The sequence below is a fragment of the Sarcophilus harrisii genome, chromosome 2, assembly GCF_902635505.1.
Source record: "Sarcophilus harrisii chromosome 2, mSarHar1.11, whole genome shotgun sequence".
In the NCBI taxonomy this organism is placed as follows: Eukaryota; Metazoa; Chordata; class Mammalia; order Dasyuromorphia; family Dasyuridae; genus Sarcophilus; species Sarcophilus harrisii.
In genome coordinates this window covers 177,161,158-177,180,532 of record NC_045427.1, presented here as the reverse complement: position 1 = coordinate 177,180,532, position 19,375 = coordinate 177,161,158, and the positions used below count along the sequence as shown (strand labels likewise).

The following is a 19,375-nucleotide window of genomic DNA, read 5'->3' as shown; positions in this document are numbered from 1 at the left end:
TTATAAAAGGAAAATATGAATAGAATGACTTCCCAAAGTGATTAGAAAACAAACAAAATGGCCTCTTTACTATCACATTTAAACATTGGGAACACCAGTGTATCTGAAGAATAAAACAAAATAATCAAATTAAAGAAATGAATGCGATATGGATGGTTTTTCTTTAATTTTATTTTGGTGTAAATTTAGCTTTTTCTTTCTTAATAGCTTCATTGAGCTTAATCTTTTCAGTAACTTAAGAAAACTTCCTTTTTCTCACAAATAGTCCTTCAGTTCAAGTCTCTTGGATATTAATCCATCCCAAAAAACCAGGTGTGTCACCTTGAACAAATTTCAATCTCTCTGAATCTCAGTTTTGTCATGCATAAAATAAGAGTATTGAATGAGATGATCTTTAACGTTCTCTCATTTATTATTTTATGATTGGGCAACAGGGACTTGTTCCTATTTTGTTATCTTCTAATTTACCTTTCATCTTTTCCTTCAGTTTTATTAAATTTCTTTTATGAAAGCACTATGCATTTACATACAGTGTGTATTTGTGTAAATTACTGGGGAGAATTTTAGGTGATGTGTGTGTATTCGAGCATTATAGGACTCACAATTAAGTTATTGTCTAAAGTCAAGGGAAACCTACTTTTAAAAAAAGAAAAAAAAATTAGCTCATTAACCTTTTTAGTTGTGTTTCACAGGTGAAGAAGGGCTTTTGTTTGAAATGAAAAGGCCCCCTAAATTTGGCTCAGAAGAAACACGAATATAGTGAATAGAGTTTAGTGGTTTACCAACTTTGATGGCAAAGGAACATGAGTAGAGGAAATTTTATCCCTGGAGAACAAGAGTTTAGGCTAGACTTCTTTCAAGATACTGAAGTTCCAGATTGAGAATGAATTTGTCTCTGAATTGAAGGACTTTTAAAAATTACTAAAATCCTAGTTTTCTTTTTTTTTAACCATTAAATATTTTCAGTTTTAGTTACCTTTTTTTACCCAAGAGCATTATGCCAGTGTCAATTTATTCTCACAGCTGCCCTGGTATGTGAATTCAGATATTAAGAATTATTTTAATAAAATCCATGGGAATTAAAATAGCTGGATTTTATAGTCTTTAAAGTGTTTTCATCTCATTCAAGAAGTGCCAATAGGAAGAGTGGTATTAAAGGAAGTAAGAAGCACATCAGAGTTGGTTGAAACCACCCTCTAGTTTTTAGAGGGACAAAACAATGAAATTGTCTTTAAATTAAAATAAGAAAAGATATCTGGGAACATAAAAAAATTTTTGGCTTGAACTTAGGCCATCTACATTCAAATTTCACTTCTTATTCTACTTTGTATAAGCTTGGGGACATCACTTATCTACCATGTTTGAAGTCCTTTCTAGCTCTAGAGCCTTTGAAAAACACTTTGAAGGTTCCCTCCAAGAGTCTCTTTGGCACCTTCTTGCTCACCGAAAAGCTTGGAAAGAGCTGAGCTGTTTAAATATCTCCTAGTTCTATTCTATTGGTGGAGTTGAGGTAACCCTACATTCTAGATGGTAATACCATTGGTTAAGGAGCTAAGATGTAGTTGTAGATTTAGTGCAAACTCAAAAACTTTGTCCTTTGGGCCTCCTAACTAAGTTCTGAGAAGTTTCCTACTACATTGGTTTCGGCCTGATGAATTTTTAAATCACAACAACTCCTCAAATTATCCATCCACAGAGTTATAAAGTGACTGTAATGTTCATCTGAGGAAGAAGCCAATAAGGTATAATCATAGATTTTCACATTTTTTCAAGTGTTCAAACTTAATTAAGCAAGACAAAAGTATTCCAAAGTTCTATCAAGTGATCTTTGGGTGCAGATTTTTATCCATCAAAAGCTTCATAGATTTTCTATTTGGATGTGATTATAGAGGAGGAGAATCATCTGGGCTGGTTCTGTGTAGAAGATGACGGGAATCAAATAAAAAAGGAGAAACATCCTCTTCTCGTTAAACACATGCCAGTGATGGTGGCCAAACAGCAGGAGTTTAAGGTAAAGCACAGTGATATCTAAAATGATTAACTCACCTTTGTTAGTATCCATATGATGCTTGCAATTACTCCTGATTGGACAGCATAGTGAATGATTGTTAGGGAGAAGAATACATCCCCTTTTCATAATAAGTAATGGAATTTCTTTTCTAAAGATAATGTTTTTTTTCACTTAATAATATTTTATTATTTCCTCTAATTACATCTAAAGATAGTTTTTCAATATTCATTTTTGAAAGATTTTGAGTTTCAAATTTTTCTTGTTCCTTCTCTTCTCTCCCTCTTCCCCCAAACAGCAAGCAATTAAAGCTAAGTTCTTTAGCAAGAATTTGCCAACTTTCTGTCAGGCCAAACTCATCCCATCTCCCCTAGATGTTTCTGCCTCCTTCTTTCTATCTTTAGTTTGTAAGCACAGCCCAAATACTATCTCCTAAAAAATCCCCCTTGTTGCTTATGCCTTTCTATATATACTTAGATATGTACATATTTCCCTCTCTACAATGTAGAATCATTGAAGGCACTGACTTTCATTTTTGTTTTAGTATTCCTAGTTCTGAGTGTCTGACACAGAGAAGATAACTTTATAGATGTTTCTTTGTCTGTTGTCTGCTGTATTAAAACAGCCCTGATGCATTTGAGACATTATTGTTTGAGGGAGACATATGTTTCATATTTGTCTGTTCTCTTTGCCTTTGCTTGGCAAACTATCAAGAATCAAAATTAGCCATAATTAGAAGCTTGTATTCCCTCCCTCTTCAGTGAAGAACTGGGTCTACTTTTGAGTAAATGAGATCTCTGGCCTTGAGGCATTTTGTCCCATATTACCAGTATGGGCACAGAAATTAATTATAATTTACTCTGTGAATTAGATTTTCCTGCTCTGTCAAATTCCAATGATGTTCTTTGTTTTCAATGCTAATTTCCCACTCCTAACTCTGAGATTCTTCAAAATTTATTCTATGGAAGGACTAAGAAAGGAGGAGTTTAAATGGCCATTGCAATAGAGGCTAATTCCTTCTATACTCAGAGACTCCACTGGTCTTAGCAGTTCCTGGTGCCATGGAAGTGACTAGTTTAGTTTTGAGTCTTTCCTTTTATTTGGGAAAAAGTTTTCATTCACTTTAACCTGTTGGATAAATTATTTTAAGTGATGCCATTGCTAAGTGCTTTAACAGTGATTAAGTGTTTTGATTTTAGCTATTTAACTGAGGTCTGATGAGTGAACAATTGAGGAGAGTACAACTGAACCAGTCATCTCCTTAAATACTAAATTCTACATGTAAGGAAATCTATTTATTTTGGAGATTTTTAATTGATTGTTAGCTTAATACTTTGTAATATATGAACAGAAAAGAATGCCTTTCACTTATATCAAAAAAGGAAAGAAATATACTTTTACTATTTTATCTGAGAATGGCACATTTTATTCCATTTCAGATTGAATGTGCTGCTTATAATCCAGAACCTTACCTTGGCAATGAAGCTGAGCCGGATTCATTTTCCATGCAGCATGGATTCCTATGGGTAAGCTTTTTAAATTAAAAATAAAATTCATTGAGACTTCTTACATCACAACCCTTTCTAGAAAAAATAACTCTTCTAATTGCATTTCATACGTATTGGATTACTTGCCATCTAGGGGAAGGAAGGGAAAAATTTAGAACACAAGATTTTGTAGGGGTGAATGTTGAAATTTATCCATGTATATATTTTCAAAATAAAAAGCTTTAATTACAAAAAAAGTCACTTCTTTCCCACCAACCCCTTACCCTACTCCACTTCTTTAAAAAAAAAAAAAAAAAGAAAGAAAAACAAATAAAAAGCAAATCAAAACCAATTGATTCAGTCACCCTGATCTGACAATGTATACGACATATTTCCCTTGGAGTTAGTGTTTTCATTACTTTTCTCTGGGCCCATTATTAGTTATTTAATTACTCAGAGTTCTAATCCTTTAAGTGATCTTTTTTCTTTTGTCATTACATTCATTGTACCCTTCTCTTGGTCCTGATTCTTTTACTGTGCATCAGTTCACCCAACTAACTCTTCCCATGTTTCCCTGAATCCCTTATATTTGTTGTTTTTAACTTTTCAATAATATTCCATTACATTTATGGATCATTAGTTGTTTTTTTTTAATGGCTATTCCCCAAATGATAGGCATCCATTTTGTTTCCAGATCTTTAATAGCATAAAAGTGATCTCAGTTTTTTTGTATATATTGTATTTTTTCCTCCATTGGCTTCCTTGATAATGATCACAGGGTCAAAGGGTATGAGACATTTAGGAATTTTATTTTTATTTCTTACATCCCCTTTTTTGGTTTTTTGGTTTTTGAAAATAAATTTAAAATTATTTTTTGTTTTAAAATCATTTTAATTCCCCAAGACTGCCTTTCCCTTTTCTATCCAGAAAGCCATATCTTTTATCAGTCATCAATAAAAAAATAATAATGAAGAGGGGGAGAAAAGCAATTCAACAAAATCTGTATCTTCAAAGAGTGATTATTTCTGTTAGTTGTATCTGACTCTTCATAACCCATTCCAGGTTTTCTTGGCAGAGATACTACAGTGGTTTACTGTTTCCTCCTCCAGTTCATTTTACAGATAAGAAAACTGAGGCAAACAGAGTTAAATGACATACCCATCCTCACATAGCTAGTAAGACTATATTTGAACTCAGGTCTTCCTTGGCATTCTATCCTCTGCACTTCCTAGCTACACTTGAAAGAGTGAAATATGTTATGTTGTTTCTTCCATGAGCCCAAACTTCTGTGCCAATAATTATATAATGTTCAGTTTTAATTTGGTATTCTTTTCATTTACTTAATTATAGTAATTGTTTTCTTAGTTCTACTTATTTCATTTTGAATCAATTCATGTTATATACACACATATATAATTCCTTTATTTTTAAAACTAAAATATTTATTGAAAACTGCTGTAGAGTTACATGGGATGAGGAAAATATGCCCTTGAAATGTTCTCTAGGATGCTTTGAATGATGAATTTAAAATTCATTGACTTTGTAAAATAAAACCAAGTGACATTCTAAATTTAGAAGAAAAAATTACAGTCTAATAATTATAAAATAGTTTTGAAAAAAAATTCCAAGGTCAAAATGTAAAATATAAGGGAAAATTTTTTCTTATGTAGTATGATTACAAAGATAAATATTCCAGCCTAATTGGAAATGTATTAAACTCTCTTTAAATGAAAGATGAAATAGCATAGTTTTCCAGTTCTGAATGAACTTTATACCCTATCATAGTGGAAACTGGCTCTGAACACTTCCCAGAAAACAATCCACTATTGTATTGCATTGGGAAAGAGATGAATTTGCAACCACTGAAATGCTGACATCAGGAAATAAGCTATTTAGAATTTGCCTTAGATAGTACATACCTTACAAAAGCCAAATGCTGAAAGATTGTTGTTGAGCAGTATAAATTAGCTTCCCTAATGCTTGAAGTAAATATTTTTAAGTTGAATGCTTTGCTTATGAAATTAAAAAAAATTATTAGTCTCACATAAATATCTGTGGGATACCATATTAAGAACTGCAGCAAACTAATAAGATATTTGGTATATCTTACATGCTTTCTCATATTTTTTTTCTAAACATCTCCTATCTCTAGGAGCTATCTCTTCTACACACCATCCTCTCTGCCAGCTAGCTATCCACATTCTACCCCTACTGTTAACACCCTGCTTAATTGCTTCTGCACCTTAGGTGACCCAGTATCTAATATTATGCTTCTTTCTCCCTTTTTCACCCTCCTTGATCTCCAGCTAAAACCTCAATCCATTAGTGACATCAGTGATAAGGAAGTGAAGAATTTAATCTGATTAAAGTAATTTACACTAATGTGTGAGTTAGGGTGAGGTGGTCCCGTCATGTAATTTAATCAATGTAGAGGACTTCTAGCATGGAATGTCTCTTGGCAACTCATTTGTAAAATAAAGTTTTAGAGAATGACCTAGAAGAACTGAAAAGTTAAATTGCTTGCTTATGGTCATGCAATTAGTATCTGTTAAAAATAGGACTCAAGCCAGATCTTTCTCATTCCTTTCCTATGTTCCAGACTAGACCATACTGCTTCCTTCAAAGCCATTATGTCTTTAAAACCTGTTTTTGTAAATTGTATGTTTATGAAATCCTTCATCACTTGATCATCTTTTTTATCTTAATTTCCTAATTCAGATTGGCAGTTGTACTAATCAAATGGGCCAAATAGCCATCATCTCATTTCAACATTCCAGTCCAAAAGTGATTGAATGCTTCAATGTGGAATCAAGAATTCTTTGTATGGTATATATTCCGGTGCATATTCAGAAACATAAGGAACCCAATGTCACTTCTGATTCAGAAACTGTAGTTGGAAAAGCTTCAGATGTACCTGCTATTTGTGTTGGCACAGAAGAAGGGAGGTAATAATTGTTTCATTGTTATAAATAAAACTTTCAAAAGTATTTGTCATTAGAATTAAATAGTGAATGATCATAATGCAAAAATTATTAAATTAACCTTGTTGGTAGAAAATGATTTGTGCATATGCATGTATGATACAATATGAGTATTAACTGAAATGAGAAGAATTGGGATTCAAATCCTGAATTTGACAATCAGTTTCAAGAAAGACATTTTAAATTTTTGAGCCTCAGTTTCCTCAATTGTAAAATAAGAAGCTTGGATCACATTGCCTCTGAGATCCTTTCTCTCTCTCTTTATATCTATGACCACACAAACACATTTATAGCCTATATATGTATACATACACTATGCATTATATATAGATATAGATATAGATACACACACACACATGTACCTAGCACAATATACTTGTGAACATTTTATAGATATTTTCCTTTAAAGTAAGTACTGAATAAGAAACATGCTCCATATTTAACATTCACTCCATTATAATAAAGTAAAACAGTTGAATAAAAAAATTTAACTCTTAAAATCCTTTCTCTATATGTCAAAAATGTGCTTATTAGTTTATGTTTTTCTTTTAAAGTATTTCTATTTATAAAAGTAGTCAAGGCTCGAAGAAAGTGCGACTTCAACACTTTTTCACACCTGAAAAGTCTACTGTCATGAGCCTGACTTGCACATCCCAGTATCTCTATGCAGGTCTTGTTAATGGGAATGTTGCTGTCTACACCAAAACAGAAGGTAACTATATCCTAAGTTTGTAGAACGATGTACAAATCTTATGTTTGTTGCTCACTTGTTTCCTTTTTCCACTAAGTAATTTATGCCTAAGTATATCAGGTGCTTTTTTTCCTCTGTACAAGTTCTGAGTTCAAATACTTTGTCTAGATAACTAGATAGATACATTTATAGTGAGGACTTCTTTGATGTATGTGTTGAACTGGTCACTGTAGTTACTTCCATTCTTGAATTACTGGAGTTCTATAGTTCTTGACTTTTTTTTTTTTTTTTGGCTTGGTACTTTAGGTTTTGTTTGGAATACGTTTGACATTAAATGTTTGCTAATTGATTGATTCATCGATTGATCTTGCTTACCCCACTCTAGAGATATACAAGTATCAGACATTTGATGAATATTTGTTGAATAAGTGCTAAGATGTTTGATGTGAATATGATGAATGACATTAATATTGTGACATTAGTGAGGTGACTGACGAGTGCAAAAGAAGATGTAAAATCCTACAGGCCTGGCCCTTCAGATATTCATGCTGTCCAACCTGGTAGCTGTTGATTAAGTTATTTTATTCATCTCACATTGAGTTCCTAGCACACTTTCCCTAATAGTAGTTATTTGGGATTTGCTCTCTCCCTCAAAAATAGTCCCTCCATCTATTTTGTGGATACCGTAAGCTCCTTTTCAACAAAGGATTACAGGATCAAAGGAAGAGAGTTCCACCATCTGCTGCTAGGTTTACATCAATGTATCTTCTCAGACATCCCTCTACTCACAAAGAATGAATTTGTTTCTTTATAAAACTAGACCATCCATCTATGCTCTGACCTTCCTGACTTCAGCTCTTCTAGAATTATTCTCTGTTATTGTTCCATTTCCAATTTTTTTCAATCTTTTTCTGCCCATTAGATCCTCTCTTCCTGCCTTCAAACTTGCTCAGGTATTTTCCTAACTTAGAAAATAATAACACAGAAGCTATTTGCATTGTCCTGCTATTCATTAACTCATTCATTTCATCTACTTATTGCCTTCATTTTCTTTAATCACTTTTACTGAATAATCACGAAAAATTTAATTTCCATCCCTATCACTCTACTGAAATAACTTTCACAGGTAACCAGTGAACTCTTTCTTGATGAATTGAATGTTCTTAAAAAGTCCAAGACCTTCTTAACTCCTACTTCATATTTTTAAAAATTACTCTCTGTCTCTGTATCTCTGTGTCTCCCTTTTGCAAAAAGCACAGTTTTTGTTATTACTATTTAACTTTTCTTTCTCTGCCTTCTTTGTTGCTTTCCTTTCTTTTTTTTATTCCCTATTCCCTTTGGGTTCTTTCTTTTATGCTTTACTTGATGCATAAGTCTGTGAGAGCCACCATTTTTATTATTTTAGTAACTACCCCCACATGTATAGCTTCCACATCGAGTTTCTCTGTGTTCTGTTTTAAAGATATTAAATGAATATTGACCAAGGGTAGACCACAGAAAATTCATGATAAATCCCTCTAACTAAGACATGCAGTGCAGATAATTTGTTTTGGTTAAAGTGAGAATTATATAAAAATATTGAGCAAAAGTGTTGTCAGTGAACCACTTTAGCATTTCCAGGACTTGTTATTAATATTACTACCTCTCCATGGTCATTGAGAGATATTGTGTGCTGAAAAGTATTTGGCCATCTTTTGATTTAGAACAACTTTTCATCCTCATTCACTACCTTTCCCTTGTTCTTCACATTAATTCTTTAGTTGTCATATAATAAAATATTATTTTAAGAACTTTCCAATTACTTTGTATAAATTTTGAATATGCCTATCTTTGTACAGTTATTATTTCCTCTTATATAATGTAAGCTACATAAGGGAATAAATCTTTTTTTTCATTTTTTTGCCCTTGAATAGCACATTATATGACACATAGACACTTTGTAAATTGTTGTAGATTGATTGATTAATTGTGACACTTAAGCCGACTCTGTACATGACCATGGGGAAGTCTAAATAGTTGTACTAAGATATTTTGCAAAATATATTCACGAATAAGATAACTTCTTGAATCAAATGATTTAAGATTGATCATTTGTAGAATACTTCTCAAATATATCCATTTTGGCTTGAATGTCAGGAATGCTAGACTATTTCTTTTAGACAATTTCTAGATAAGACATTCAACTCTTTCTTAAGATACTTCATCAAGCTGTTAAAATGTTGATAAAAAAGAAGAGCAGCCAGCATAAAAGCCTATTTAAAACTTTTTAGGACAAAGATTATAATTGTCATTTAATTTGTCATTAAGACAAAAACCTGTCTTGTCATGCAATATTAATATATGATTTTCTAAATCACTATGACCCCTGTAGAAATCCTTATGTAAGTCTTATTGCCCCCTATTTGTACTTGCATTTGACACCACCAATCTAGATGATCTCTAAAGTGACCCTTGTATCTGTGAGTACAATGTTCCTTTGAAAGATGAGGAGGCAGAGACAAGATAGTAAGAGGGTCTTTGACACCAAGGTGGGAGCCCAGCATATAATCCCATCACAGGCTGCTCCAACACAGCTTGGGTCAGCAGCCCCAAGCCTGCCAGCACACTAGCTGTGTAGCTTACAGCTATGGTAGGGTGGGGACACTACTAACAGATCTAGGGTAGGAAAGAGTGCTTGGGCTCAGGGTCCTAGAAGGATCTTTGAAAACAGCTGCACAAAATCTCTGAAGCTTTGGACGATGTACCCTGCACTTTGGAAACAGAGCCCTACTTTAACAAAGAGTTAAAAGCCTTGTAATAGGCTAGGAACATGAGTAGACAACAAGAAAAGTTTCTGACCATTGAAAGTTATTATGGTGACAAGGAAGATCAAAACATACACTTAGAAGATGATAACAAAGCCAAAGTTCCTATATCTAAAGCCTCCAAGAACAATAACAATTGGGCTTGGGCCATTGAAGAGCTCAAAAAGGATTTTGATAATCAAGTATAAGAGATCGAGGAAAAATTAGGGAAAAAATTGAGAATGGTGCAAAAGGAAATGCAAAAAGCTAATGAGGAGAAGAATGCCTTAAAAAGTAAAATTGGACAATTAGAAGAGGAGGTACAAAAGCTCACTGACGAAAATAATTCCTTAAAAAATAGAGTTGAATAAATAGAAGCTAATGACTTCATGAGAAATCAAGACACGATAAAGCAAAACAAAAAAAAAATGAAAAAATGTGAAATATCTCATTGGGAAAACAACTGACCTGGAAAATAGATCCAAGAGAGATAATTTTAAAATTATTGGTCTTCCTGAAAGTTATGATTAAAAAAAAAAAAGAGCCCAGACATTGTCTTTCAAAAATTCAAGGAAAGCTGTCCTGATATTCTAGAACCAGACAATAAAATAGAAATTGAAAAAAAAAAATCCCCAAATGAAAACTCTCAGTAATATTACAGCCAAATTCTGTAACTCCTAGGTCAAGGAGAAAATATTGCAAGCATCCAGGAAAAAACAAAACAAAACAAGTATAGCGGAGCCACAGACAGAATAACACAAGATTTAGCAATTTCTACATTAAAGCACTGGAGAGCTTGGAATATAATATTCTGGAGAGCAATGGAGCTAAGTTTACAACTAAAAGTTATCTACCCAATAAAACTTGAGTATAATCCTTCAGAGGAAAAGATGGTCATTTAATGAAAAAAATAATTTTCAAAAATTTTGATGAAAAGACCAGACCTGAATGGAAAATTTGATTTTCAAACACAGAACTCTAGAGAAGCATGAGGAGATAATCAAGGAAGTGATAAAAGGAAGTTAATAATAAGGTTTTCTGTTTACATTCCTACATGGGGGGATGATACTTTTAACTCATTAGAACTCTCTCATTATTATTGTTACGCCCCTATGGACTACTCTAACCTGGTAGCTCCTCTTTGAACTACTCTTAATGCCCGGTAGGCAACAGCACGGCTAGGCCACGCTTACCCGCCTTCGGGCACCAACCCAGATCCCATAGAGACAGACCACCAGGAGGTAGGGGTGAAGTGAAAGAGAACTTTATTCTTAGATAGCACATATTTATACCCCCCTGAAGATCTGGGGGAAGGGGAGGTCGTCTAGGAACTTGGCATAATGGGATTGGCCCAAGAAGAAGGAGGGAGGCATGCTAGGCTTTGAGAGCACTAAGGAGGGAGACCTGGTATCTGGGATCAGACACCGCCTCCTGGGACTATGCCCCACCTCCCCATAGGACTCGCCTGCGCCTCGGAACCTCTCATCCCTCCGGTCCTCCCACATGCCTTGAACTGCAGTCCTTGCTTCTAGAGGCTTTTTTAACCCTTACAATTATGGCAGTTAGAAGGAGTATATATAGACAGAGGGCATAGGTGTGAGTTGAATATGAAAGGATAATATCTTTTTAAAAAATGATGAAATTAAGGAATGAGAGAGTAATGGATTGGGAGAAAGTGAAAGGGAGAACTGGAATGTTGCAAATTATCTTCCATAAAAAAAGGAGTCAAGAAAAATCTTTTACAGTGGAGGGGAAGAAGGAGGAAAAAAGGGGGAGGGCAAACATTAACTCTCACCAGAATTGGCTCAAAGAGAAAATAACATCAGATTGAAGCATTTTCTCTTTCTCTCTCTACTTCTCTCTTTTTTTAAACTTAATTTTTCTTGACGGCTTTTATTTTCATTAGTGTGGGAGATCTATATTTTTCAACTTTACTTTTATGAAAATGTTTTGTATAACTTCATAAATGGTTTTTTAATTGTGAGTGGGGATAAAGGAGAAAACCTAGAAATTTAAAAAATTTAAAAACAAATGTAAAAATCATTTTGAATGTAACTGGGGAACAAATATTACATAAATAAAATTTTAAAATAGAAAGATAATGAGGATGATAAGACAGTAAAATAATCGGCAGCATCATAACTATGCTGAAAGCTATGTTTTCCTTGTACATGATAATAATTTGGAAAAATCTGCCCTAGAATTTTTGAGAAGCATTAAGCTTATTAGGAGAAGAGGGAGGGAGTATTTATATAGAGAGCCCACTCTGTGCCAAGCACTGTGCTAAGCACTTTTACAAATATTGTCTTATTTGATCCTAATAATATGCCTGCAAAGTAAACACTGTTATTATTTTATACTGTTTTGCAGTTAAGGAAATTGAGGCAAACAGATTCAGTGATTCGCTCAAGATCAGAGAGGTAATAAGTTTTTGAGGTTGGATCTGAACTCAGATCTACTTGTGTGATAGAGTGCTGGGTCTGGAGTCAGAAAGACTAATCTTTGTATTTGCTACCATTCTACTACCTGCCTTTAACCCTTTTGGCCTCACTTTCCTCATCTGTAAAATAAGTCAGAGAAGGAAATGTCAAATCACTCTAGTATTTTTGTCAAGAAACCAAATGGGGTCATGTAGCATTTGACCAAACTGAAACAACTAACCAATAATTTTGACTCTGGGATTAACTCTATCTAGTTTACCATCTTTTGCCTTATCAGGAATTTCTAACCACCTCATCTTTCTAACCTTCAAAGGATTTGCATTTTCATCAGTGTTAAATATTCTTCCCCTTGGGGCAGATTATAATTCAACTGTATCACTTTATCTTCTGATGCCTGTCAATCAAACGTAAAAAGTAAGGTTTTGTTGTTGTTATTTTTGTTTTTTCACTGAGCTTCTCCTTCATACTTGGGCTAGATGCTAGACAGAAAGATAAAACAATCCCTATCCATAAAGGAGCTTAATGTTTGATACTTGCTTTGGAGAGACCAAATCAATGAGACAACTAAGCATTTATTCTGGAACTGATAATCACATGAATAGACTTGCTTTAGGACACCAAAAGATTAAGTGATTGCTCAGCCTTATGTAGACTATATGAGACAAACTGAGTTAAGTGACTTGACGAGGGTCACACAAGTAGCAAATTTCCAAGACCAGATTTGAACTCAAGAAGATGAGTTTTTCTGATTCCAGACCTAGCACTCTATTGTGCCTACCTCGTTGATCTCTTCTTCAGTATATTTTTCTCAATTGGAGATCAGATTGCAGTTTTTTTTTTTAACATGAGTATCCACTTTATTTTTCAAGTGCTAAAATTAAAATGATAATACCATAACTTAGGGACAATATGTCATTTTATTGAACTTTGACAACAATGAAGTTTCCTCAGAGTAGAAAATGGAAAATTGATCTTTGGGAAAAATGAGATTGCAAACTCATGCAAACTGAAATTTTTCCTCTTTGAAGTTCAATGTCATGTTTAAGTCATAGTCAAAGCTGCTGACAAAAGGTCAGATTTGTACCAATGTCATCTGACATACAAGTAATCTTTGGTTTGGATTCTAGCCATGAGTCCCCTGCAGGCATAATCTACACAATAACAGATTGAAATGTGCCATGATACACTTCCAGGAAAAACATTTTCAAACATTCTACTATGCCTAGGCAGATGCCCAGTCCAAATCATTAACTGTGGTGTTTCTGCATGCTCCACAAAGTTGTCACTGGTGGAGAAAAGCCAATGAATGAGTCCTAGGGGTGCCGTCACCATAGGATATCATCATTGCTGCTAATTCACAAAGAAGAAAGGAAAAAGCTAAAATCCTTTGGCAGGAGACTGAGGAAAAAAAAATATGTGAAAGCCAGAATGCCAAAGGTTTTGTTTCTAGAGAAAGTCTTTCAAAACCACTAAGTGAAAATCCATGGCTTGAAATTTTCCTTTCCATCCCTAAAAAGATCTACCAGATGTTTTGTGTTACATACAGTAGCTACACAAATAGAAAATTAGCTAATTCTCTATAGTCTATACATATTAAAACATGTATTGAAATGACCAAATCAAAGCTATCCATATTTTGCTTCTTTTTTTTTTTTTTTTTTTTTTTGCTGGAGTTAGGCATTTGGGGAGCAGTCAACCAACAGTAATTGTAGATATACAGTTGCTTCATTGTTCTGTGTAAGTGGTTTTCATTTCTTAAATACTTTGGTTGGTGAAGGGCAAGATCTGACATCTTTTACTAAAGTCAAAAAGTTTTTGGGTACTAAGCCCAGAAATATATAATGTCATCTGTGAGGCAACGTACAAGAAAGCCACATCATCAGGATCAACTCATCCAGATGTCTGCTTGAAGTATAAAAGGGGTGAAAAGCTGTTAGTAATTGAAGTTTCCATACAAATAAAATAGAGATATTTTGAAATATCACAATGTAAAAGATTATCATCTGGAATTTTAGAATCTGAGAGACTTCAGGTTACCTGATTAGCTCAGTTTTAGACCTATAAAGTCAAAACTTGTAAATTTCCAACATCAAAATTCTTAAAATATTGAGAAGCTGGCAATATTTCCCATAATACTATAACAGAAATTTGTCTAATATGTAGCCATTCTCTTATTATAGTTATGAAAAAGGTAAAGTAATTCCTCCTGTTTTAATTCAATGTCTCATGTTCTATTGCCCTTGGAGATAATAGCTGTATTTCAGACGTAGGTGGGAATAGGTGGAGCAGTGCTAGGTAAAACCAGGGAACAGCAAACAGGTTAGTTAGACTGGATTGTAGAATACATTAAGAAGATTAGCAGGAAACTAAAGCATAATATTTCAATTGGAAAATAATTTGGTCTACACTTCCCATTCAATTCTGGGTTCAATTTATTATCTATCTTCAGTCCTAGTCAAAGATGGAGATTTCATATATACATATATATGTTGGGTAATTTGTTGAATTAATCTCTCAATATACATAAACATGAAGAATGGATTGGAGGCAGTTTATGTTTAAACATAGTACTATAAGAGCACATACATATATGCATGCATGCATACTGTTAGGTTAATCTAGCATATTGCCCAGTATCTTTTGAAAATCATTTGAATTAATCTGTCAATTTAGACTGCACATACTAACACAGTAGGTTGCCATACACTGATATACTAATTCAATGGGCCATCTATCCAACTTTATACCATAATTTGCTTTATCTTCTTGGGTTTTCCTATGTGGTTTACTAAATTAATAATTTTTACATGGCTCTGAGGAGCCACTTGAGGAGGTCCTGACTGTAATATTTGAAGAATTGATGTAGTCAGTATGGTATTAGAATAGAGTTATCTGTAAATGTGAGCATCTGCAGAATTTTACCATCTAAATATAAGAAATTACTTCCATTTGGCCTCTGTTCAGTGTACATCTTCTGTAACAGTGTCAAACATATGGTTCTCTATTTTATGCCTTGCTATTGATATTCAAAAAATATCAAGCTATTTTTGTATTTATATCTCTCAGAGATCAAGTATGATCTCAACATGTTCTTGGGAGACATTTTGAGAATTGCTGTGAAAACTATTTTTTCCCCTCCTGACCAAAATCCTAAGCTATTGAAGAAATGGGTTCACGAGTCAGCTACATTTTCAAAGTCAGTTTAGATTAAATCTACCTAAAACTCTGATGAAAAATCCAACAGTGGTCAGTTCTACCCTTTTATTTGTCATTATCTAAGGATTTGGGTCTATTTTGTATTTTGGGAAATCCTTTCTACAATCAGGCTTTTTCTGTAATAATGTAGTGGAAGCATTCTTTATTGTTCCCTCTCTTGAACTTTGAAAATGAGCAAAAAAGAACTTCAGAGGGACATGGAAAGTACTAAGCCATACATACTTTGTACATGTGGCCACTTATTGCATGAAGCATGACTTATGTAGTTCCAGAAAAACAGTGCTCCCCACTTCTTGTGACTCTGAAGATCTTTTTACCAGAAGATGAAACTTTCCATTAAATAGCTAAGGAGAAGGCTTAAAATAATTATTCCTTGGAGGAGTGAAACATCAATCTAGATAGTGTGAAGTTAATATATGAAGGGCTAATTGATCTTTTTCTGAGTGTAGATTGATAGAGGAGGGGGAAAGAAGGAATCACTAGAGGGTAATTAATTCTATGGATAAAGGGTAAGAAGATATGGAAGAGAAGTCTGGCAGGATCAGACTTCTACACATTTTTTTCCTGAGGAATAATCCCTCATATGATGTTCAAGTAATTTTTCTGCTCATGAAATCTAACTTTCCTTCTAGAAGACCTCACATACTATTATTCTACTAGCTTAATTAACATCACAAATACTGTTTTGCTGATCACTCACTTAAGAAGAACTCTGTGAAATAATCACTAGAGAGAGAAAAGGACATAGAAGCCCATTTCCCTCCCTCTAAGAATTTGTTGTCTTTAATTCATGTCATGTATAATATTCTAGCCACCTACTTTTTTAAGATTTAAAGATGAAAGGAACCAAATTTAATCCCTTAATTTTATTGTTTTCAAATATATTGTTATTTATATCTTTTTAAATAGCATTTTATTTTTCCAAATACATGCAAAGATAGTTTTCAACATTCAACTGTGTAAAAAACTTTTTGTCTAGTCATCTACTTTAATGAGATTTTATAACAAAAAGTGTCAGATTAGAATAGTCTTAAGTATAGGTTTTTTTCAGTTGCATGTACTTTAATTTCTCTTATAACTGCCATCCTAAAAAAAAAAAAGTAAATATATAGTGGGAATTGATAAAGTAGGAGAAACAATGGGCTAAGAATCTAGATATCCAGCTTCTGATTCTAGGTCAGGCAGTTATTAGCAACATGACTTTGGACAAATCTTTCCTCTTCCTCTGAGTCTATAGGAAACTTTTCTCTTCTTTTTTATTTTTTATTTATTTATTTTTATTTATTATAATAACTTTTTATTGACAGAACCCATGCCAGGGTAATTTTTTACATTATCCCTTGCACTCACTTCTGTTCTGATTTTTCCCCTCTCTCCCTCCACCTCCTCCCCTAGATGGCAAGCAGTCCTAATATGTTGAATATGTCCTAGTATATCCTAGATACAATATATGTGTGCAAAACCAAACAGTTTTTTTGTTACACAGGGAGAATTGAATTCAGAAGGTAAAAATAACATGGGAAGAAAAACAAAATTGCAAACAGTTTACATTCATTTCCCAATGTTCTTTCTTTGGGTATAGCTGCTTCTGTCCATCATTGATCAATTGAAACTGAATTAGGTCTCTTTGTCAAAGAAATCCACTTCCATCAGAATATATCTTCATACAGTATGTTGTTGACGTATATAATGATCTCTTCTTGGTTCTGCTCATTTCACTTAGCATCAGTTCATGTAGTCTCGCCAAGCCTCTCTGTATTCATCCTGCTGGTCATTTCTTACAGAACAATAATATTCCATAACATTAATATACCACAATTTACCCAACTTCAATTGATGGGCATCCATTCATTTTCCGGTTTCTAGCCACTACAAACAGGGCTGCCACAAACATTTTGGCACATACAGGGCCCTTTCCCTTCTTTAGTATCTCCTTGGGGTATAAGCCCAGTAGAAACACTGCTGGATCAAAGGGTATGCACAGTTTGATAACTTTTGGGGCATAATTCCAGATTACTCTCCAGAATGGTTGGATTCGTTCACACCTCCACCAACAATGTATCAGTGTCCCGTTTTCCCGCATCCCCTCCAACAATCATTATTTTTTTCTGTCATCTTAGCCAATCTGACAGGTGTGTAGTGGTATGTCAGAGTTGTCTTAATTTGCATTTCTCTGATTAATAATGATTTGGAACACTCTTTCATATGAGTGGTAATAGTTTCAATTTCATCATCTGAAAATTGTCTGTTCATATCCTTTGACCATTTGTCAATTGGAGAATGGCTTGAAAACTTTTCTCTTCTATAAAATATAATTGGAATAAGCAGTTGCTAAGATTTCCTTCATTTCTGACTTTTCTATGATTCTATCAAATGCCAGTACTATATTGGATAACCCATGAACCAAACCAAAACTGAGATTTCTGCCAGTTTTCTATGACCTTATTTTGTAATGGAACTTGAAAATGTTTGTGAAGTTGAGCTGAATTGAATTGTGAGGAGTTTCAAAGCATTTATTTGCTCGTGGATTGAAAAAGAGTATTAGTATATTTTTATAACCAAAATTAAAATGTCACCCCTACCCACACCTCAAGTTCAATTATTAGCAATAAAATCTCATCTTCAATGTTTCTGTTTGGGAGCATTGTTACTTAATTATTACTTAATTTGAAAATATAGGTATTTTTTAAAGAAAATATAAGTATTTAAATTTAGTCATATTTCAATTATTCATGATCATATTATCATTATTCCTGTCATCATGCAGAAGTTACAGGAAACCATCTTTTAACTTTAAGTACTTATCCCCATTATCAAATGTAGAGCTTCCAGAGGTACATAATTTTAACAACTTTGATTCTTTTTCCATGGACCCAAAAGGGTAACTATTTCACATTTAATAGACGGTTTTCCAAAAGGTTTGTGGCCAAAATAATTCATTATCAATGGTCAGTTTTTCATTAATACTCAGTACCCACAGTCCACCAGAAAAGAAAACAAATTTAGCAAGAAAAAATAGCTTTTTGTATTGTGAATTAATCCTGAGCATAAGTATAATTAGACAGAATAAAATAAGTATAGTAACAGGACAGAGAAAAAGTCAGTTTGTAGCTTTTACTAGTTCTAATTCTTTCTAGTGTGATTAGATTACTTTACTTGAAGTGCTATTTGTCAGAAAATCATATATATATATATATATATATATACACCCCACTCTCATTCCCACTCCACCCACCAAACACCCAATGTTGGTTTAAAAATAAGTTTTGATTCTTTGACATTTGGAATGATGTAATCCACTACCCATATACTCAGTGTTGGGGAGGCAGGGAACTACATCAGTAATTTGTGTTAGACTCTGATTTTATTTTATTTTTTCATTAAAGATGGATCCTGGAATTCTGAACCTCAAAAAGTGATCAAATTAGGTGTCCTGCCAGTTAGAAGTCTACTAATGATGGAAGATACAATATGGGCAGCTTCCGGTGGACAAGTTTTTATCATCAGTATTGAGACCCATTCTATAGAAGTAAGTTATTTTTAATGCATTATTTTTATACTATGAAATGAAATAGACCCAATGTACATGTCAAAAAAATGTCAGGTTCACAAGTTTTTAATACTCTCCAAAGATGAAATATGAAACCTATTTGTCTGAAGGAGAGAGCTTCAAAAGTACCTGATAAATAATCAAGAACAACACATTCCCCACTCATGCTGATTAGACTATATAAGATAAATGTTGATATCTTCTAAAATATTTTTGCA

The 19,375-nt window shown here is 33.5% G+C and overlaps 1 protein-coding gene across 3 annotated transcripts in view; it reads left to right on the top strand.

Moving 5' to 3' along the window:
• Positions 1-19,375, top strand: part of ARHGEF10 (Rho guanine nucleotide exchange factor 10) — a 215,807-nt gene that overhangs the window by 168,689 nt on the left and 27,743 nt on the right. For all 3 annotated transcript variants that reach the window (XM_023494669.2, XM_012539906.3, XM_023494668.2), the window contains 5 exons: positions 1,890-2,011; positions 3,448-3,534; positions 6,214-6,440; positions 7,031-7,188; positions 18,994-19,136. In XM_023494669.2, coding sequence (XP_023350437.1) covers positions 1,890-2,011; positions 3,448-3,534; positions 6,214-6,440; positions 7,031-7,188; positions 18,994-19,136 — 737 coding nt within the window. The remainder of the gene's footprint in view (positions 1-1,889; positions 2,012-3,447; positions 3,535-6,213; positions 6,441-7,030; positions 7,189-18,993; positions 19,137-19,375) is intronic.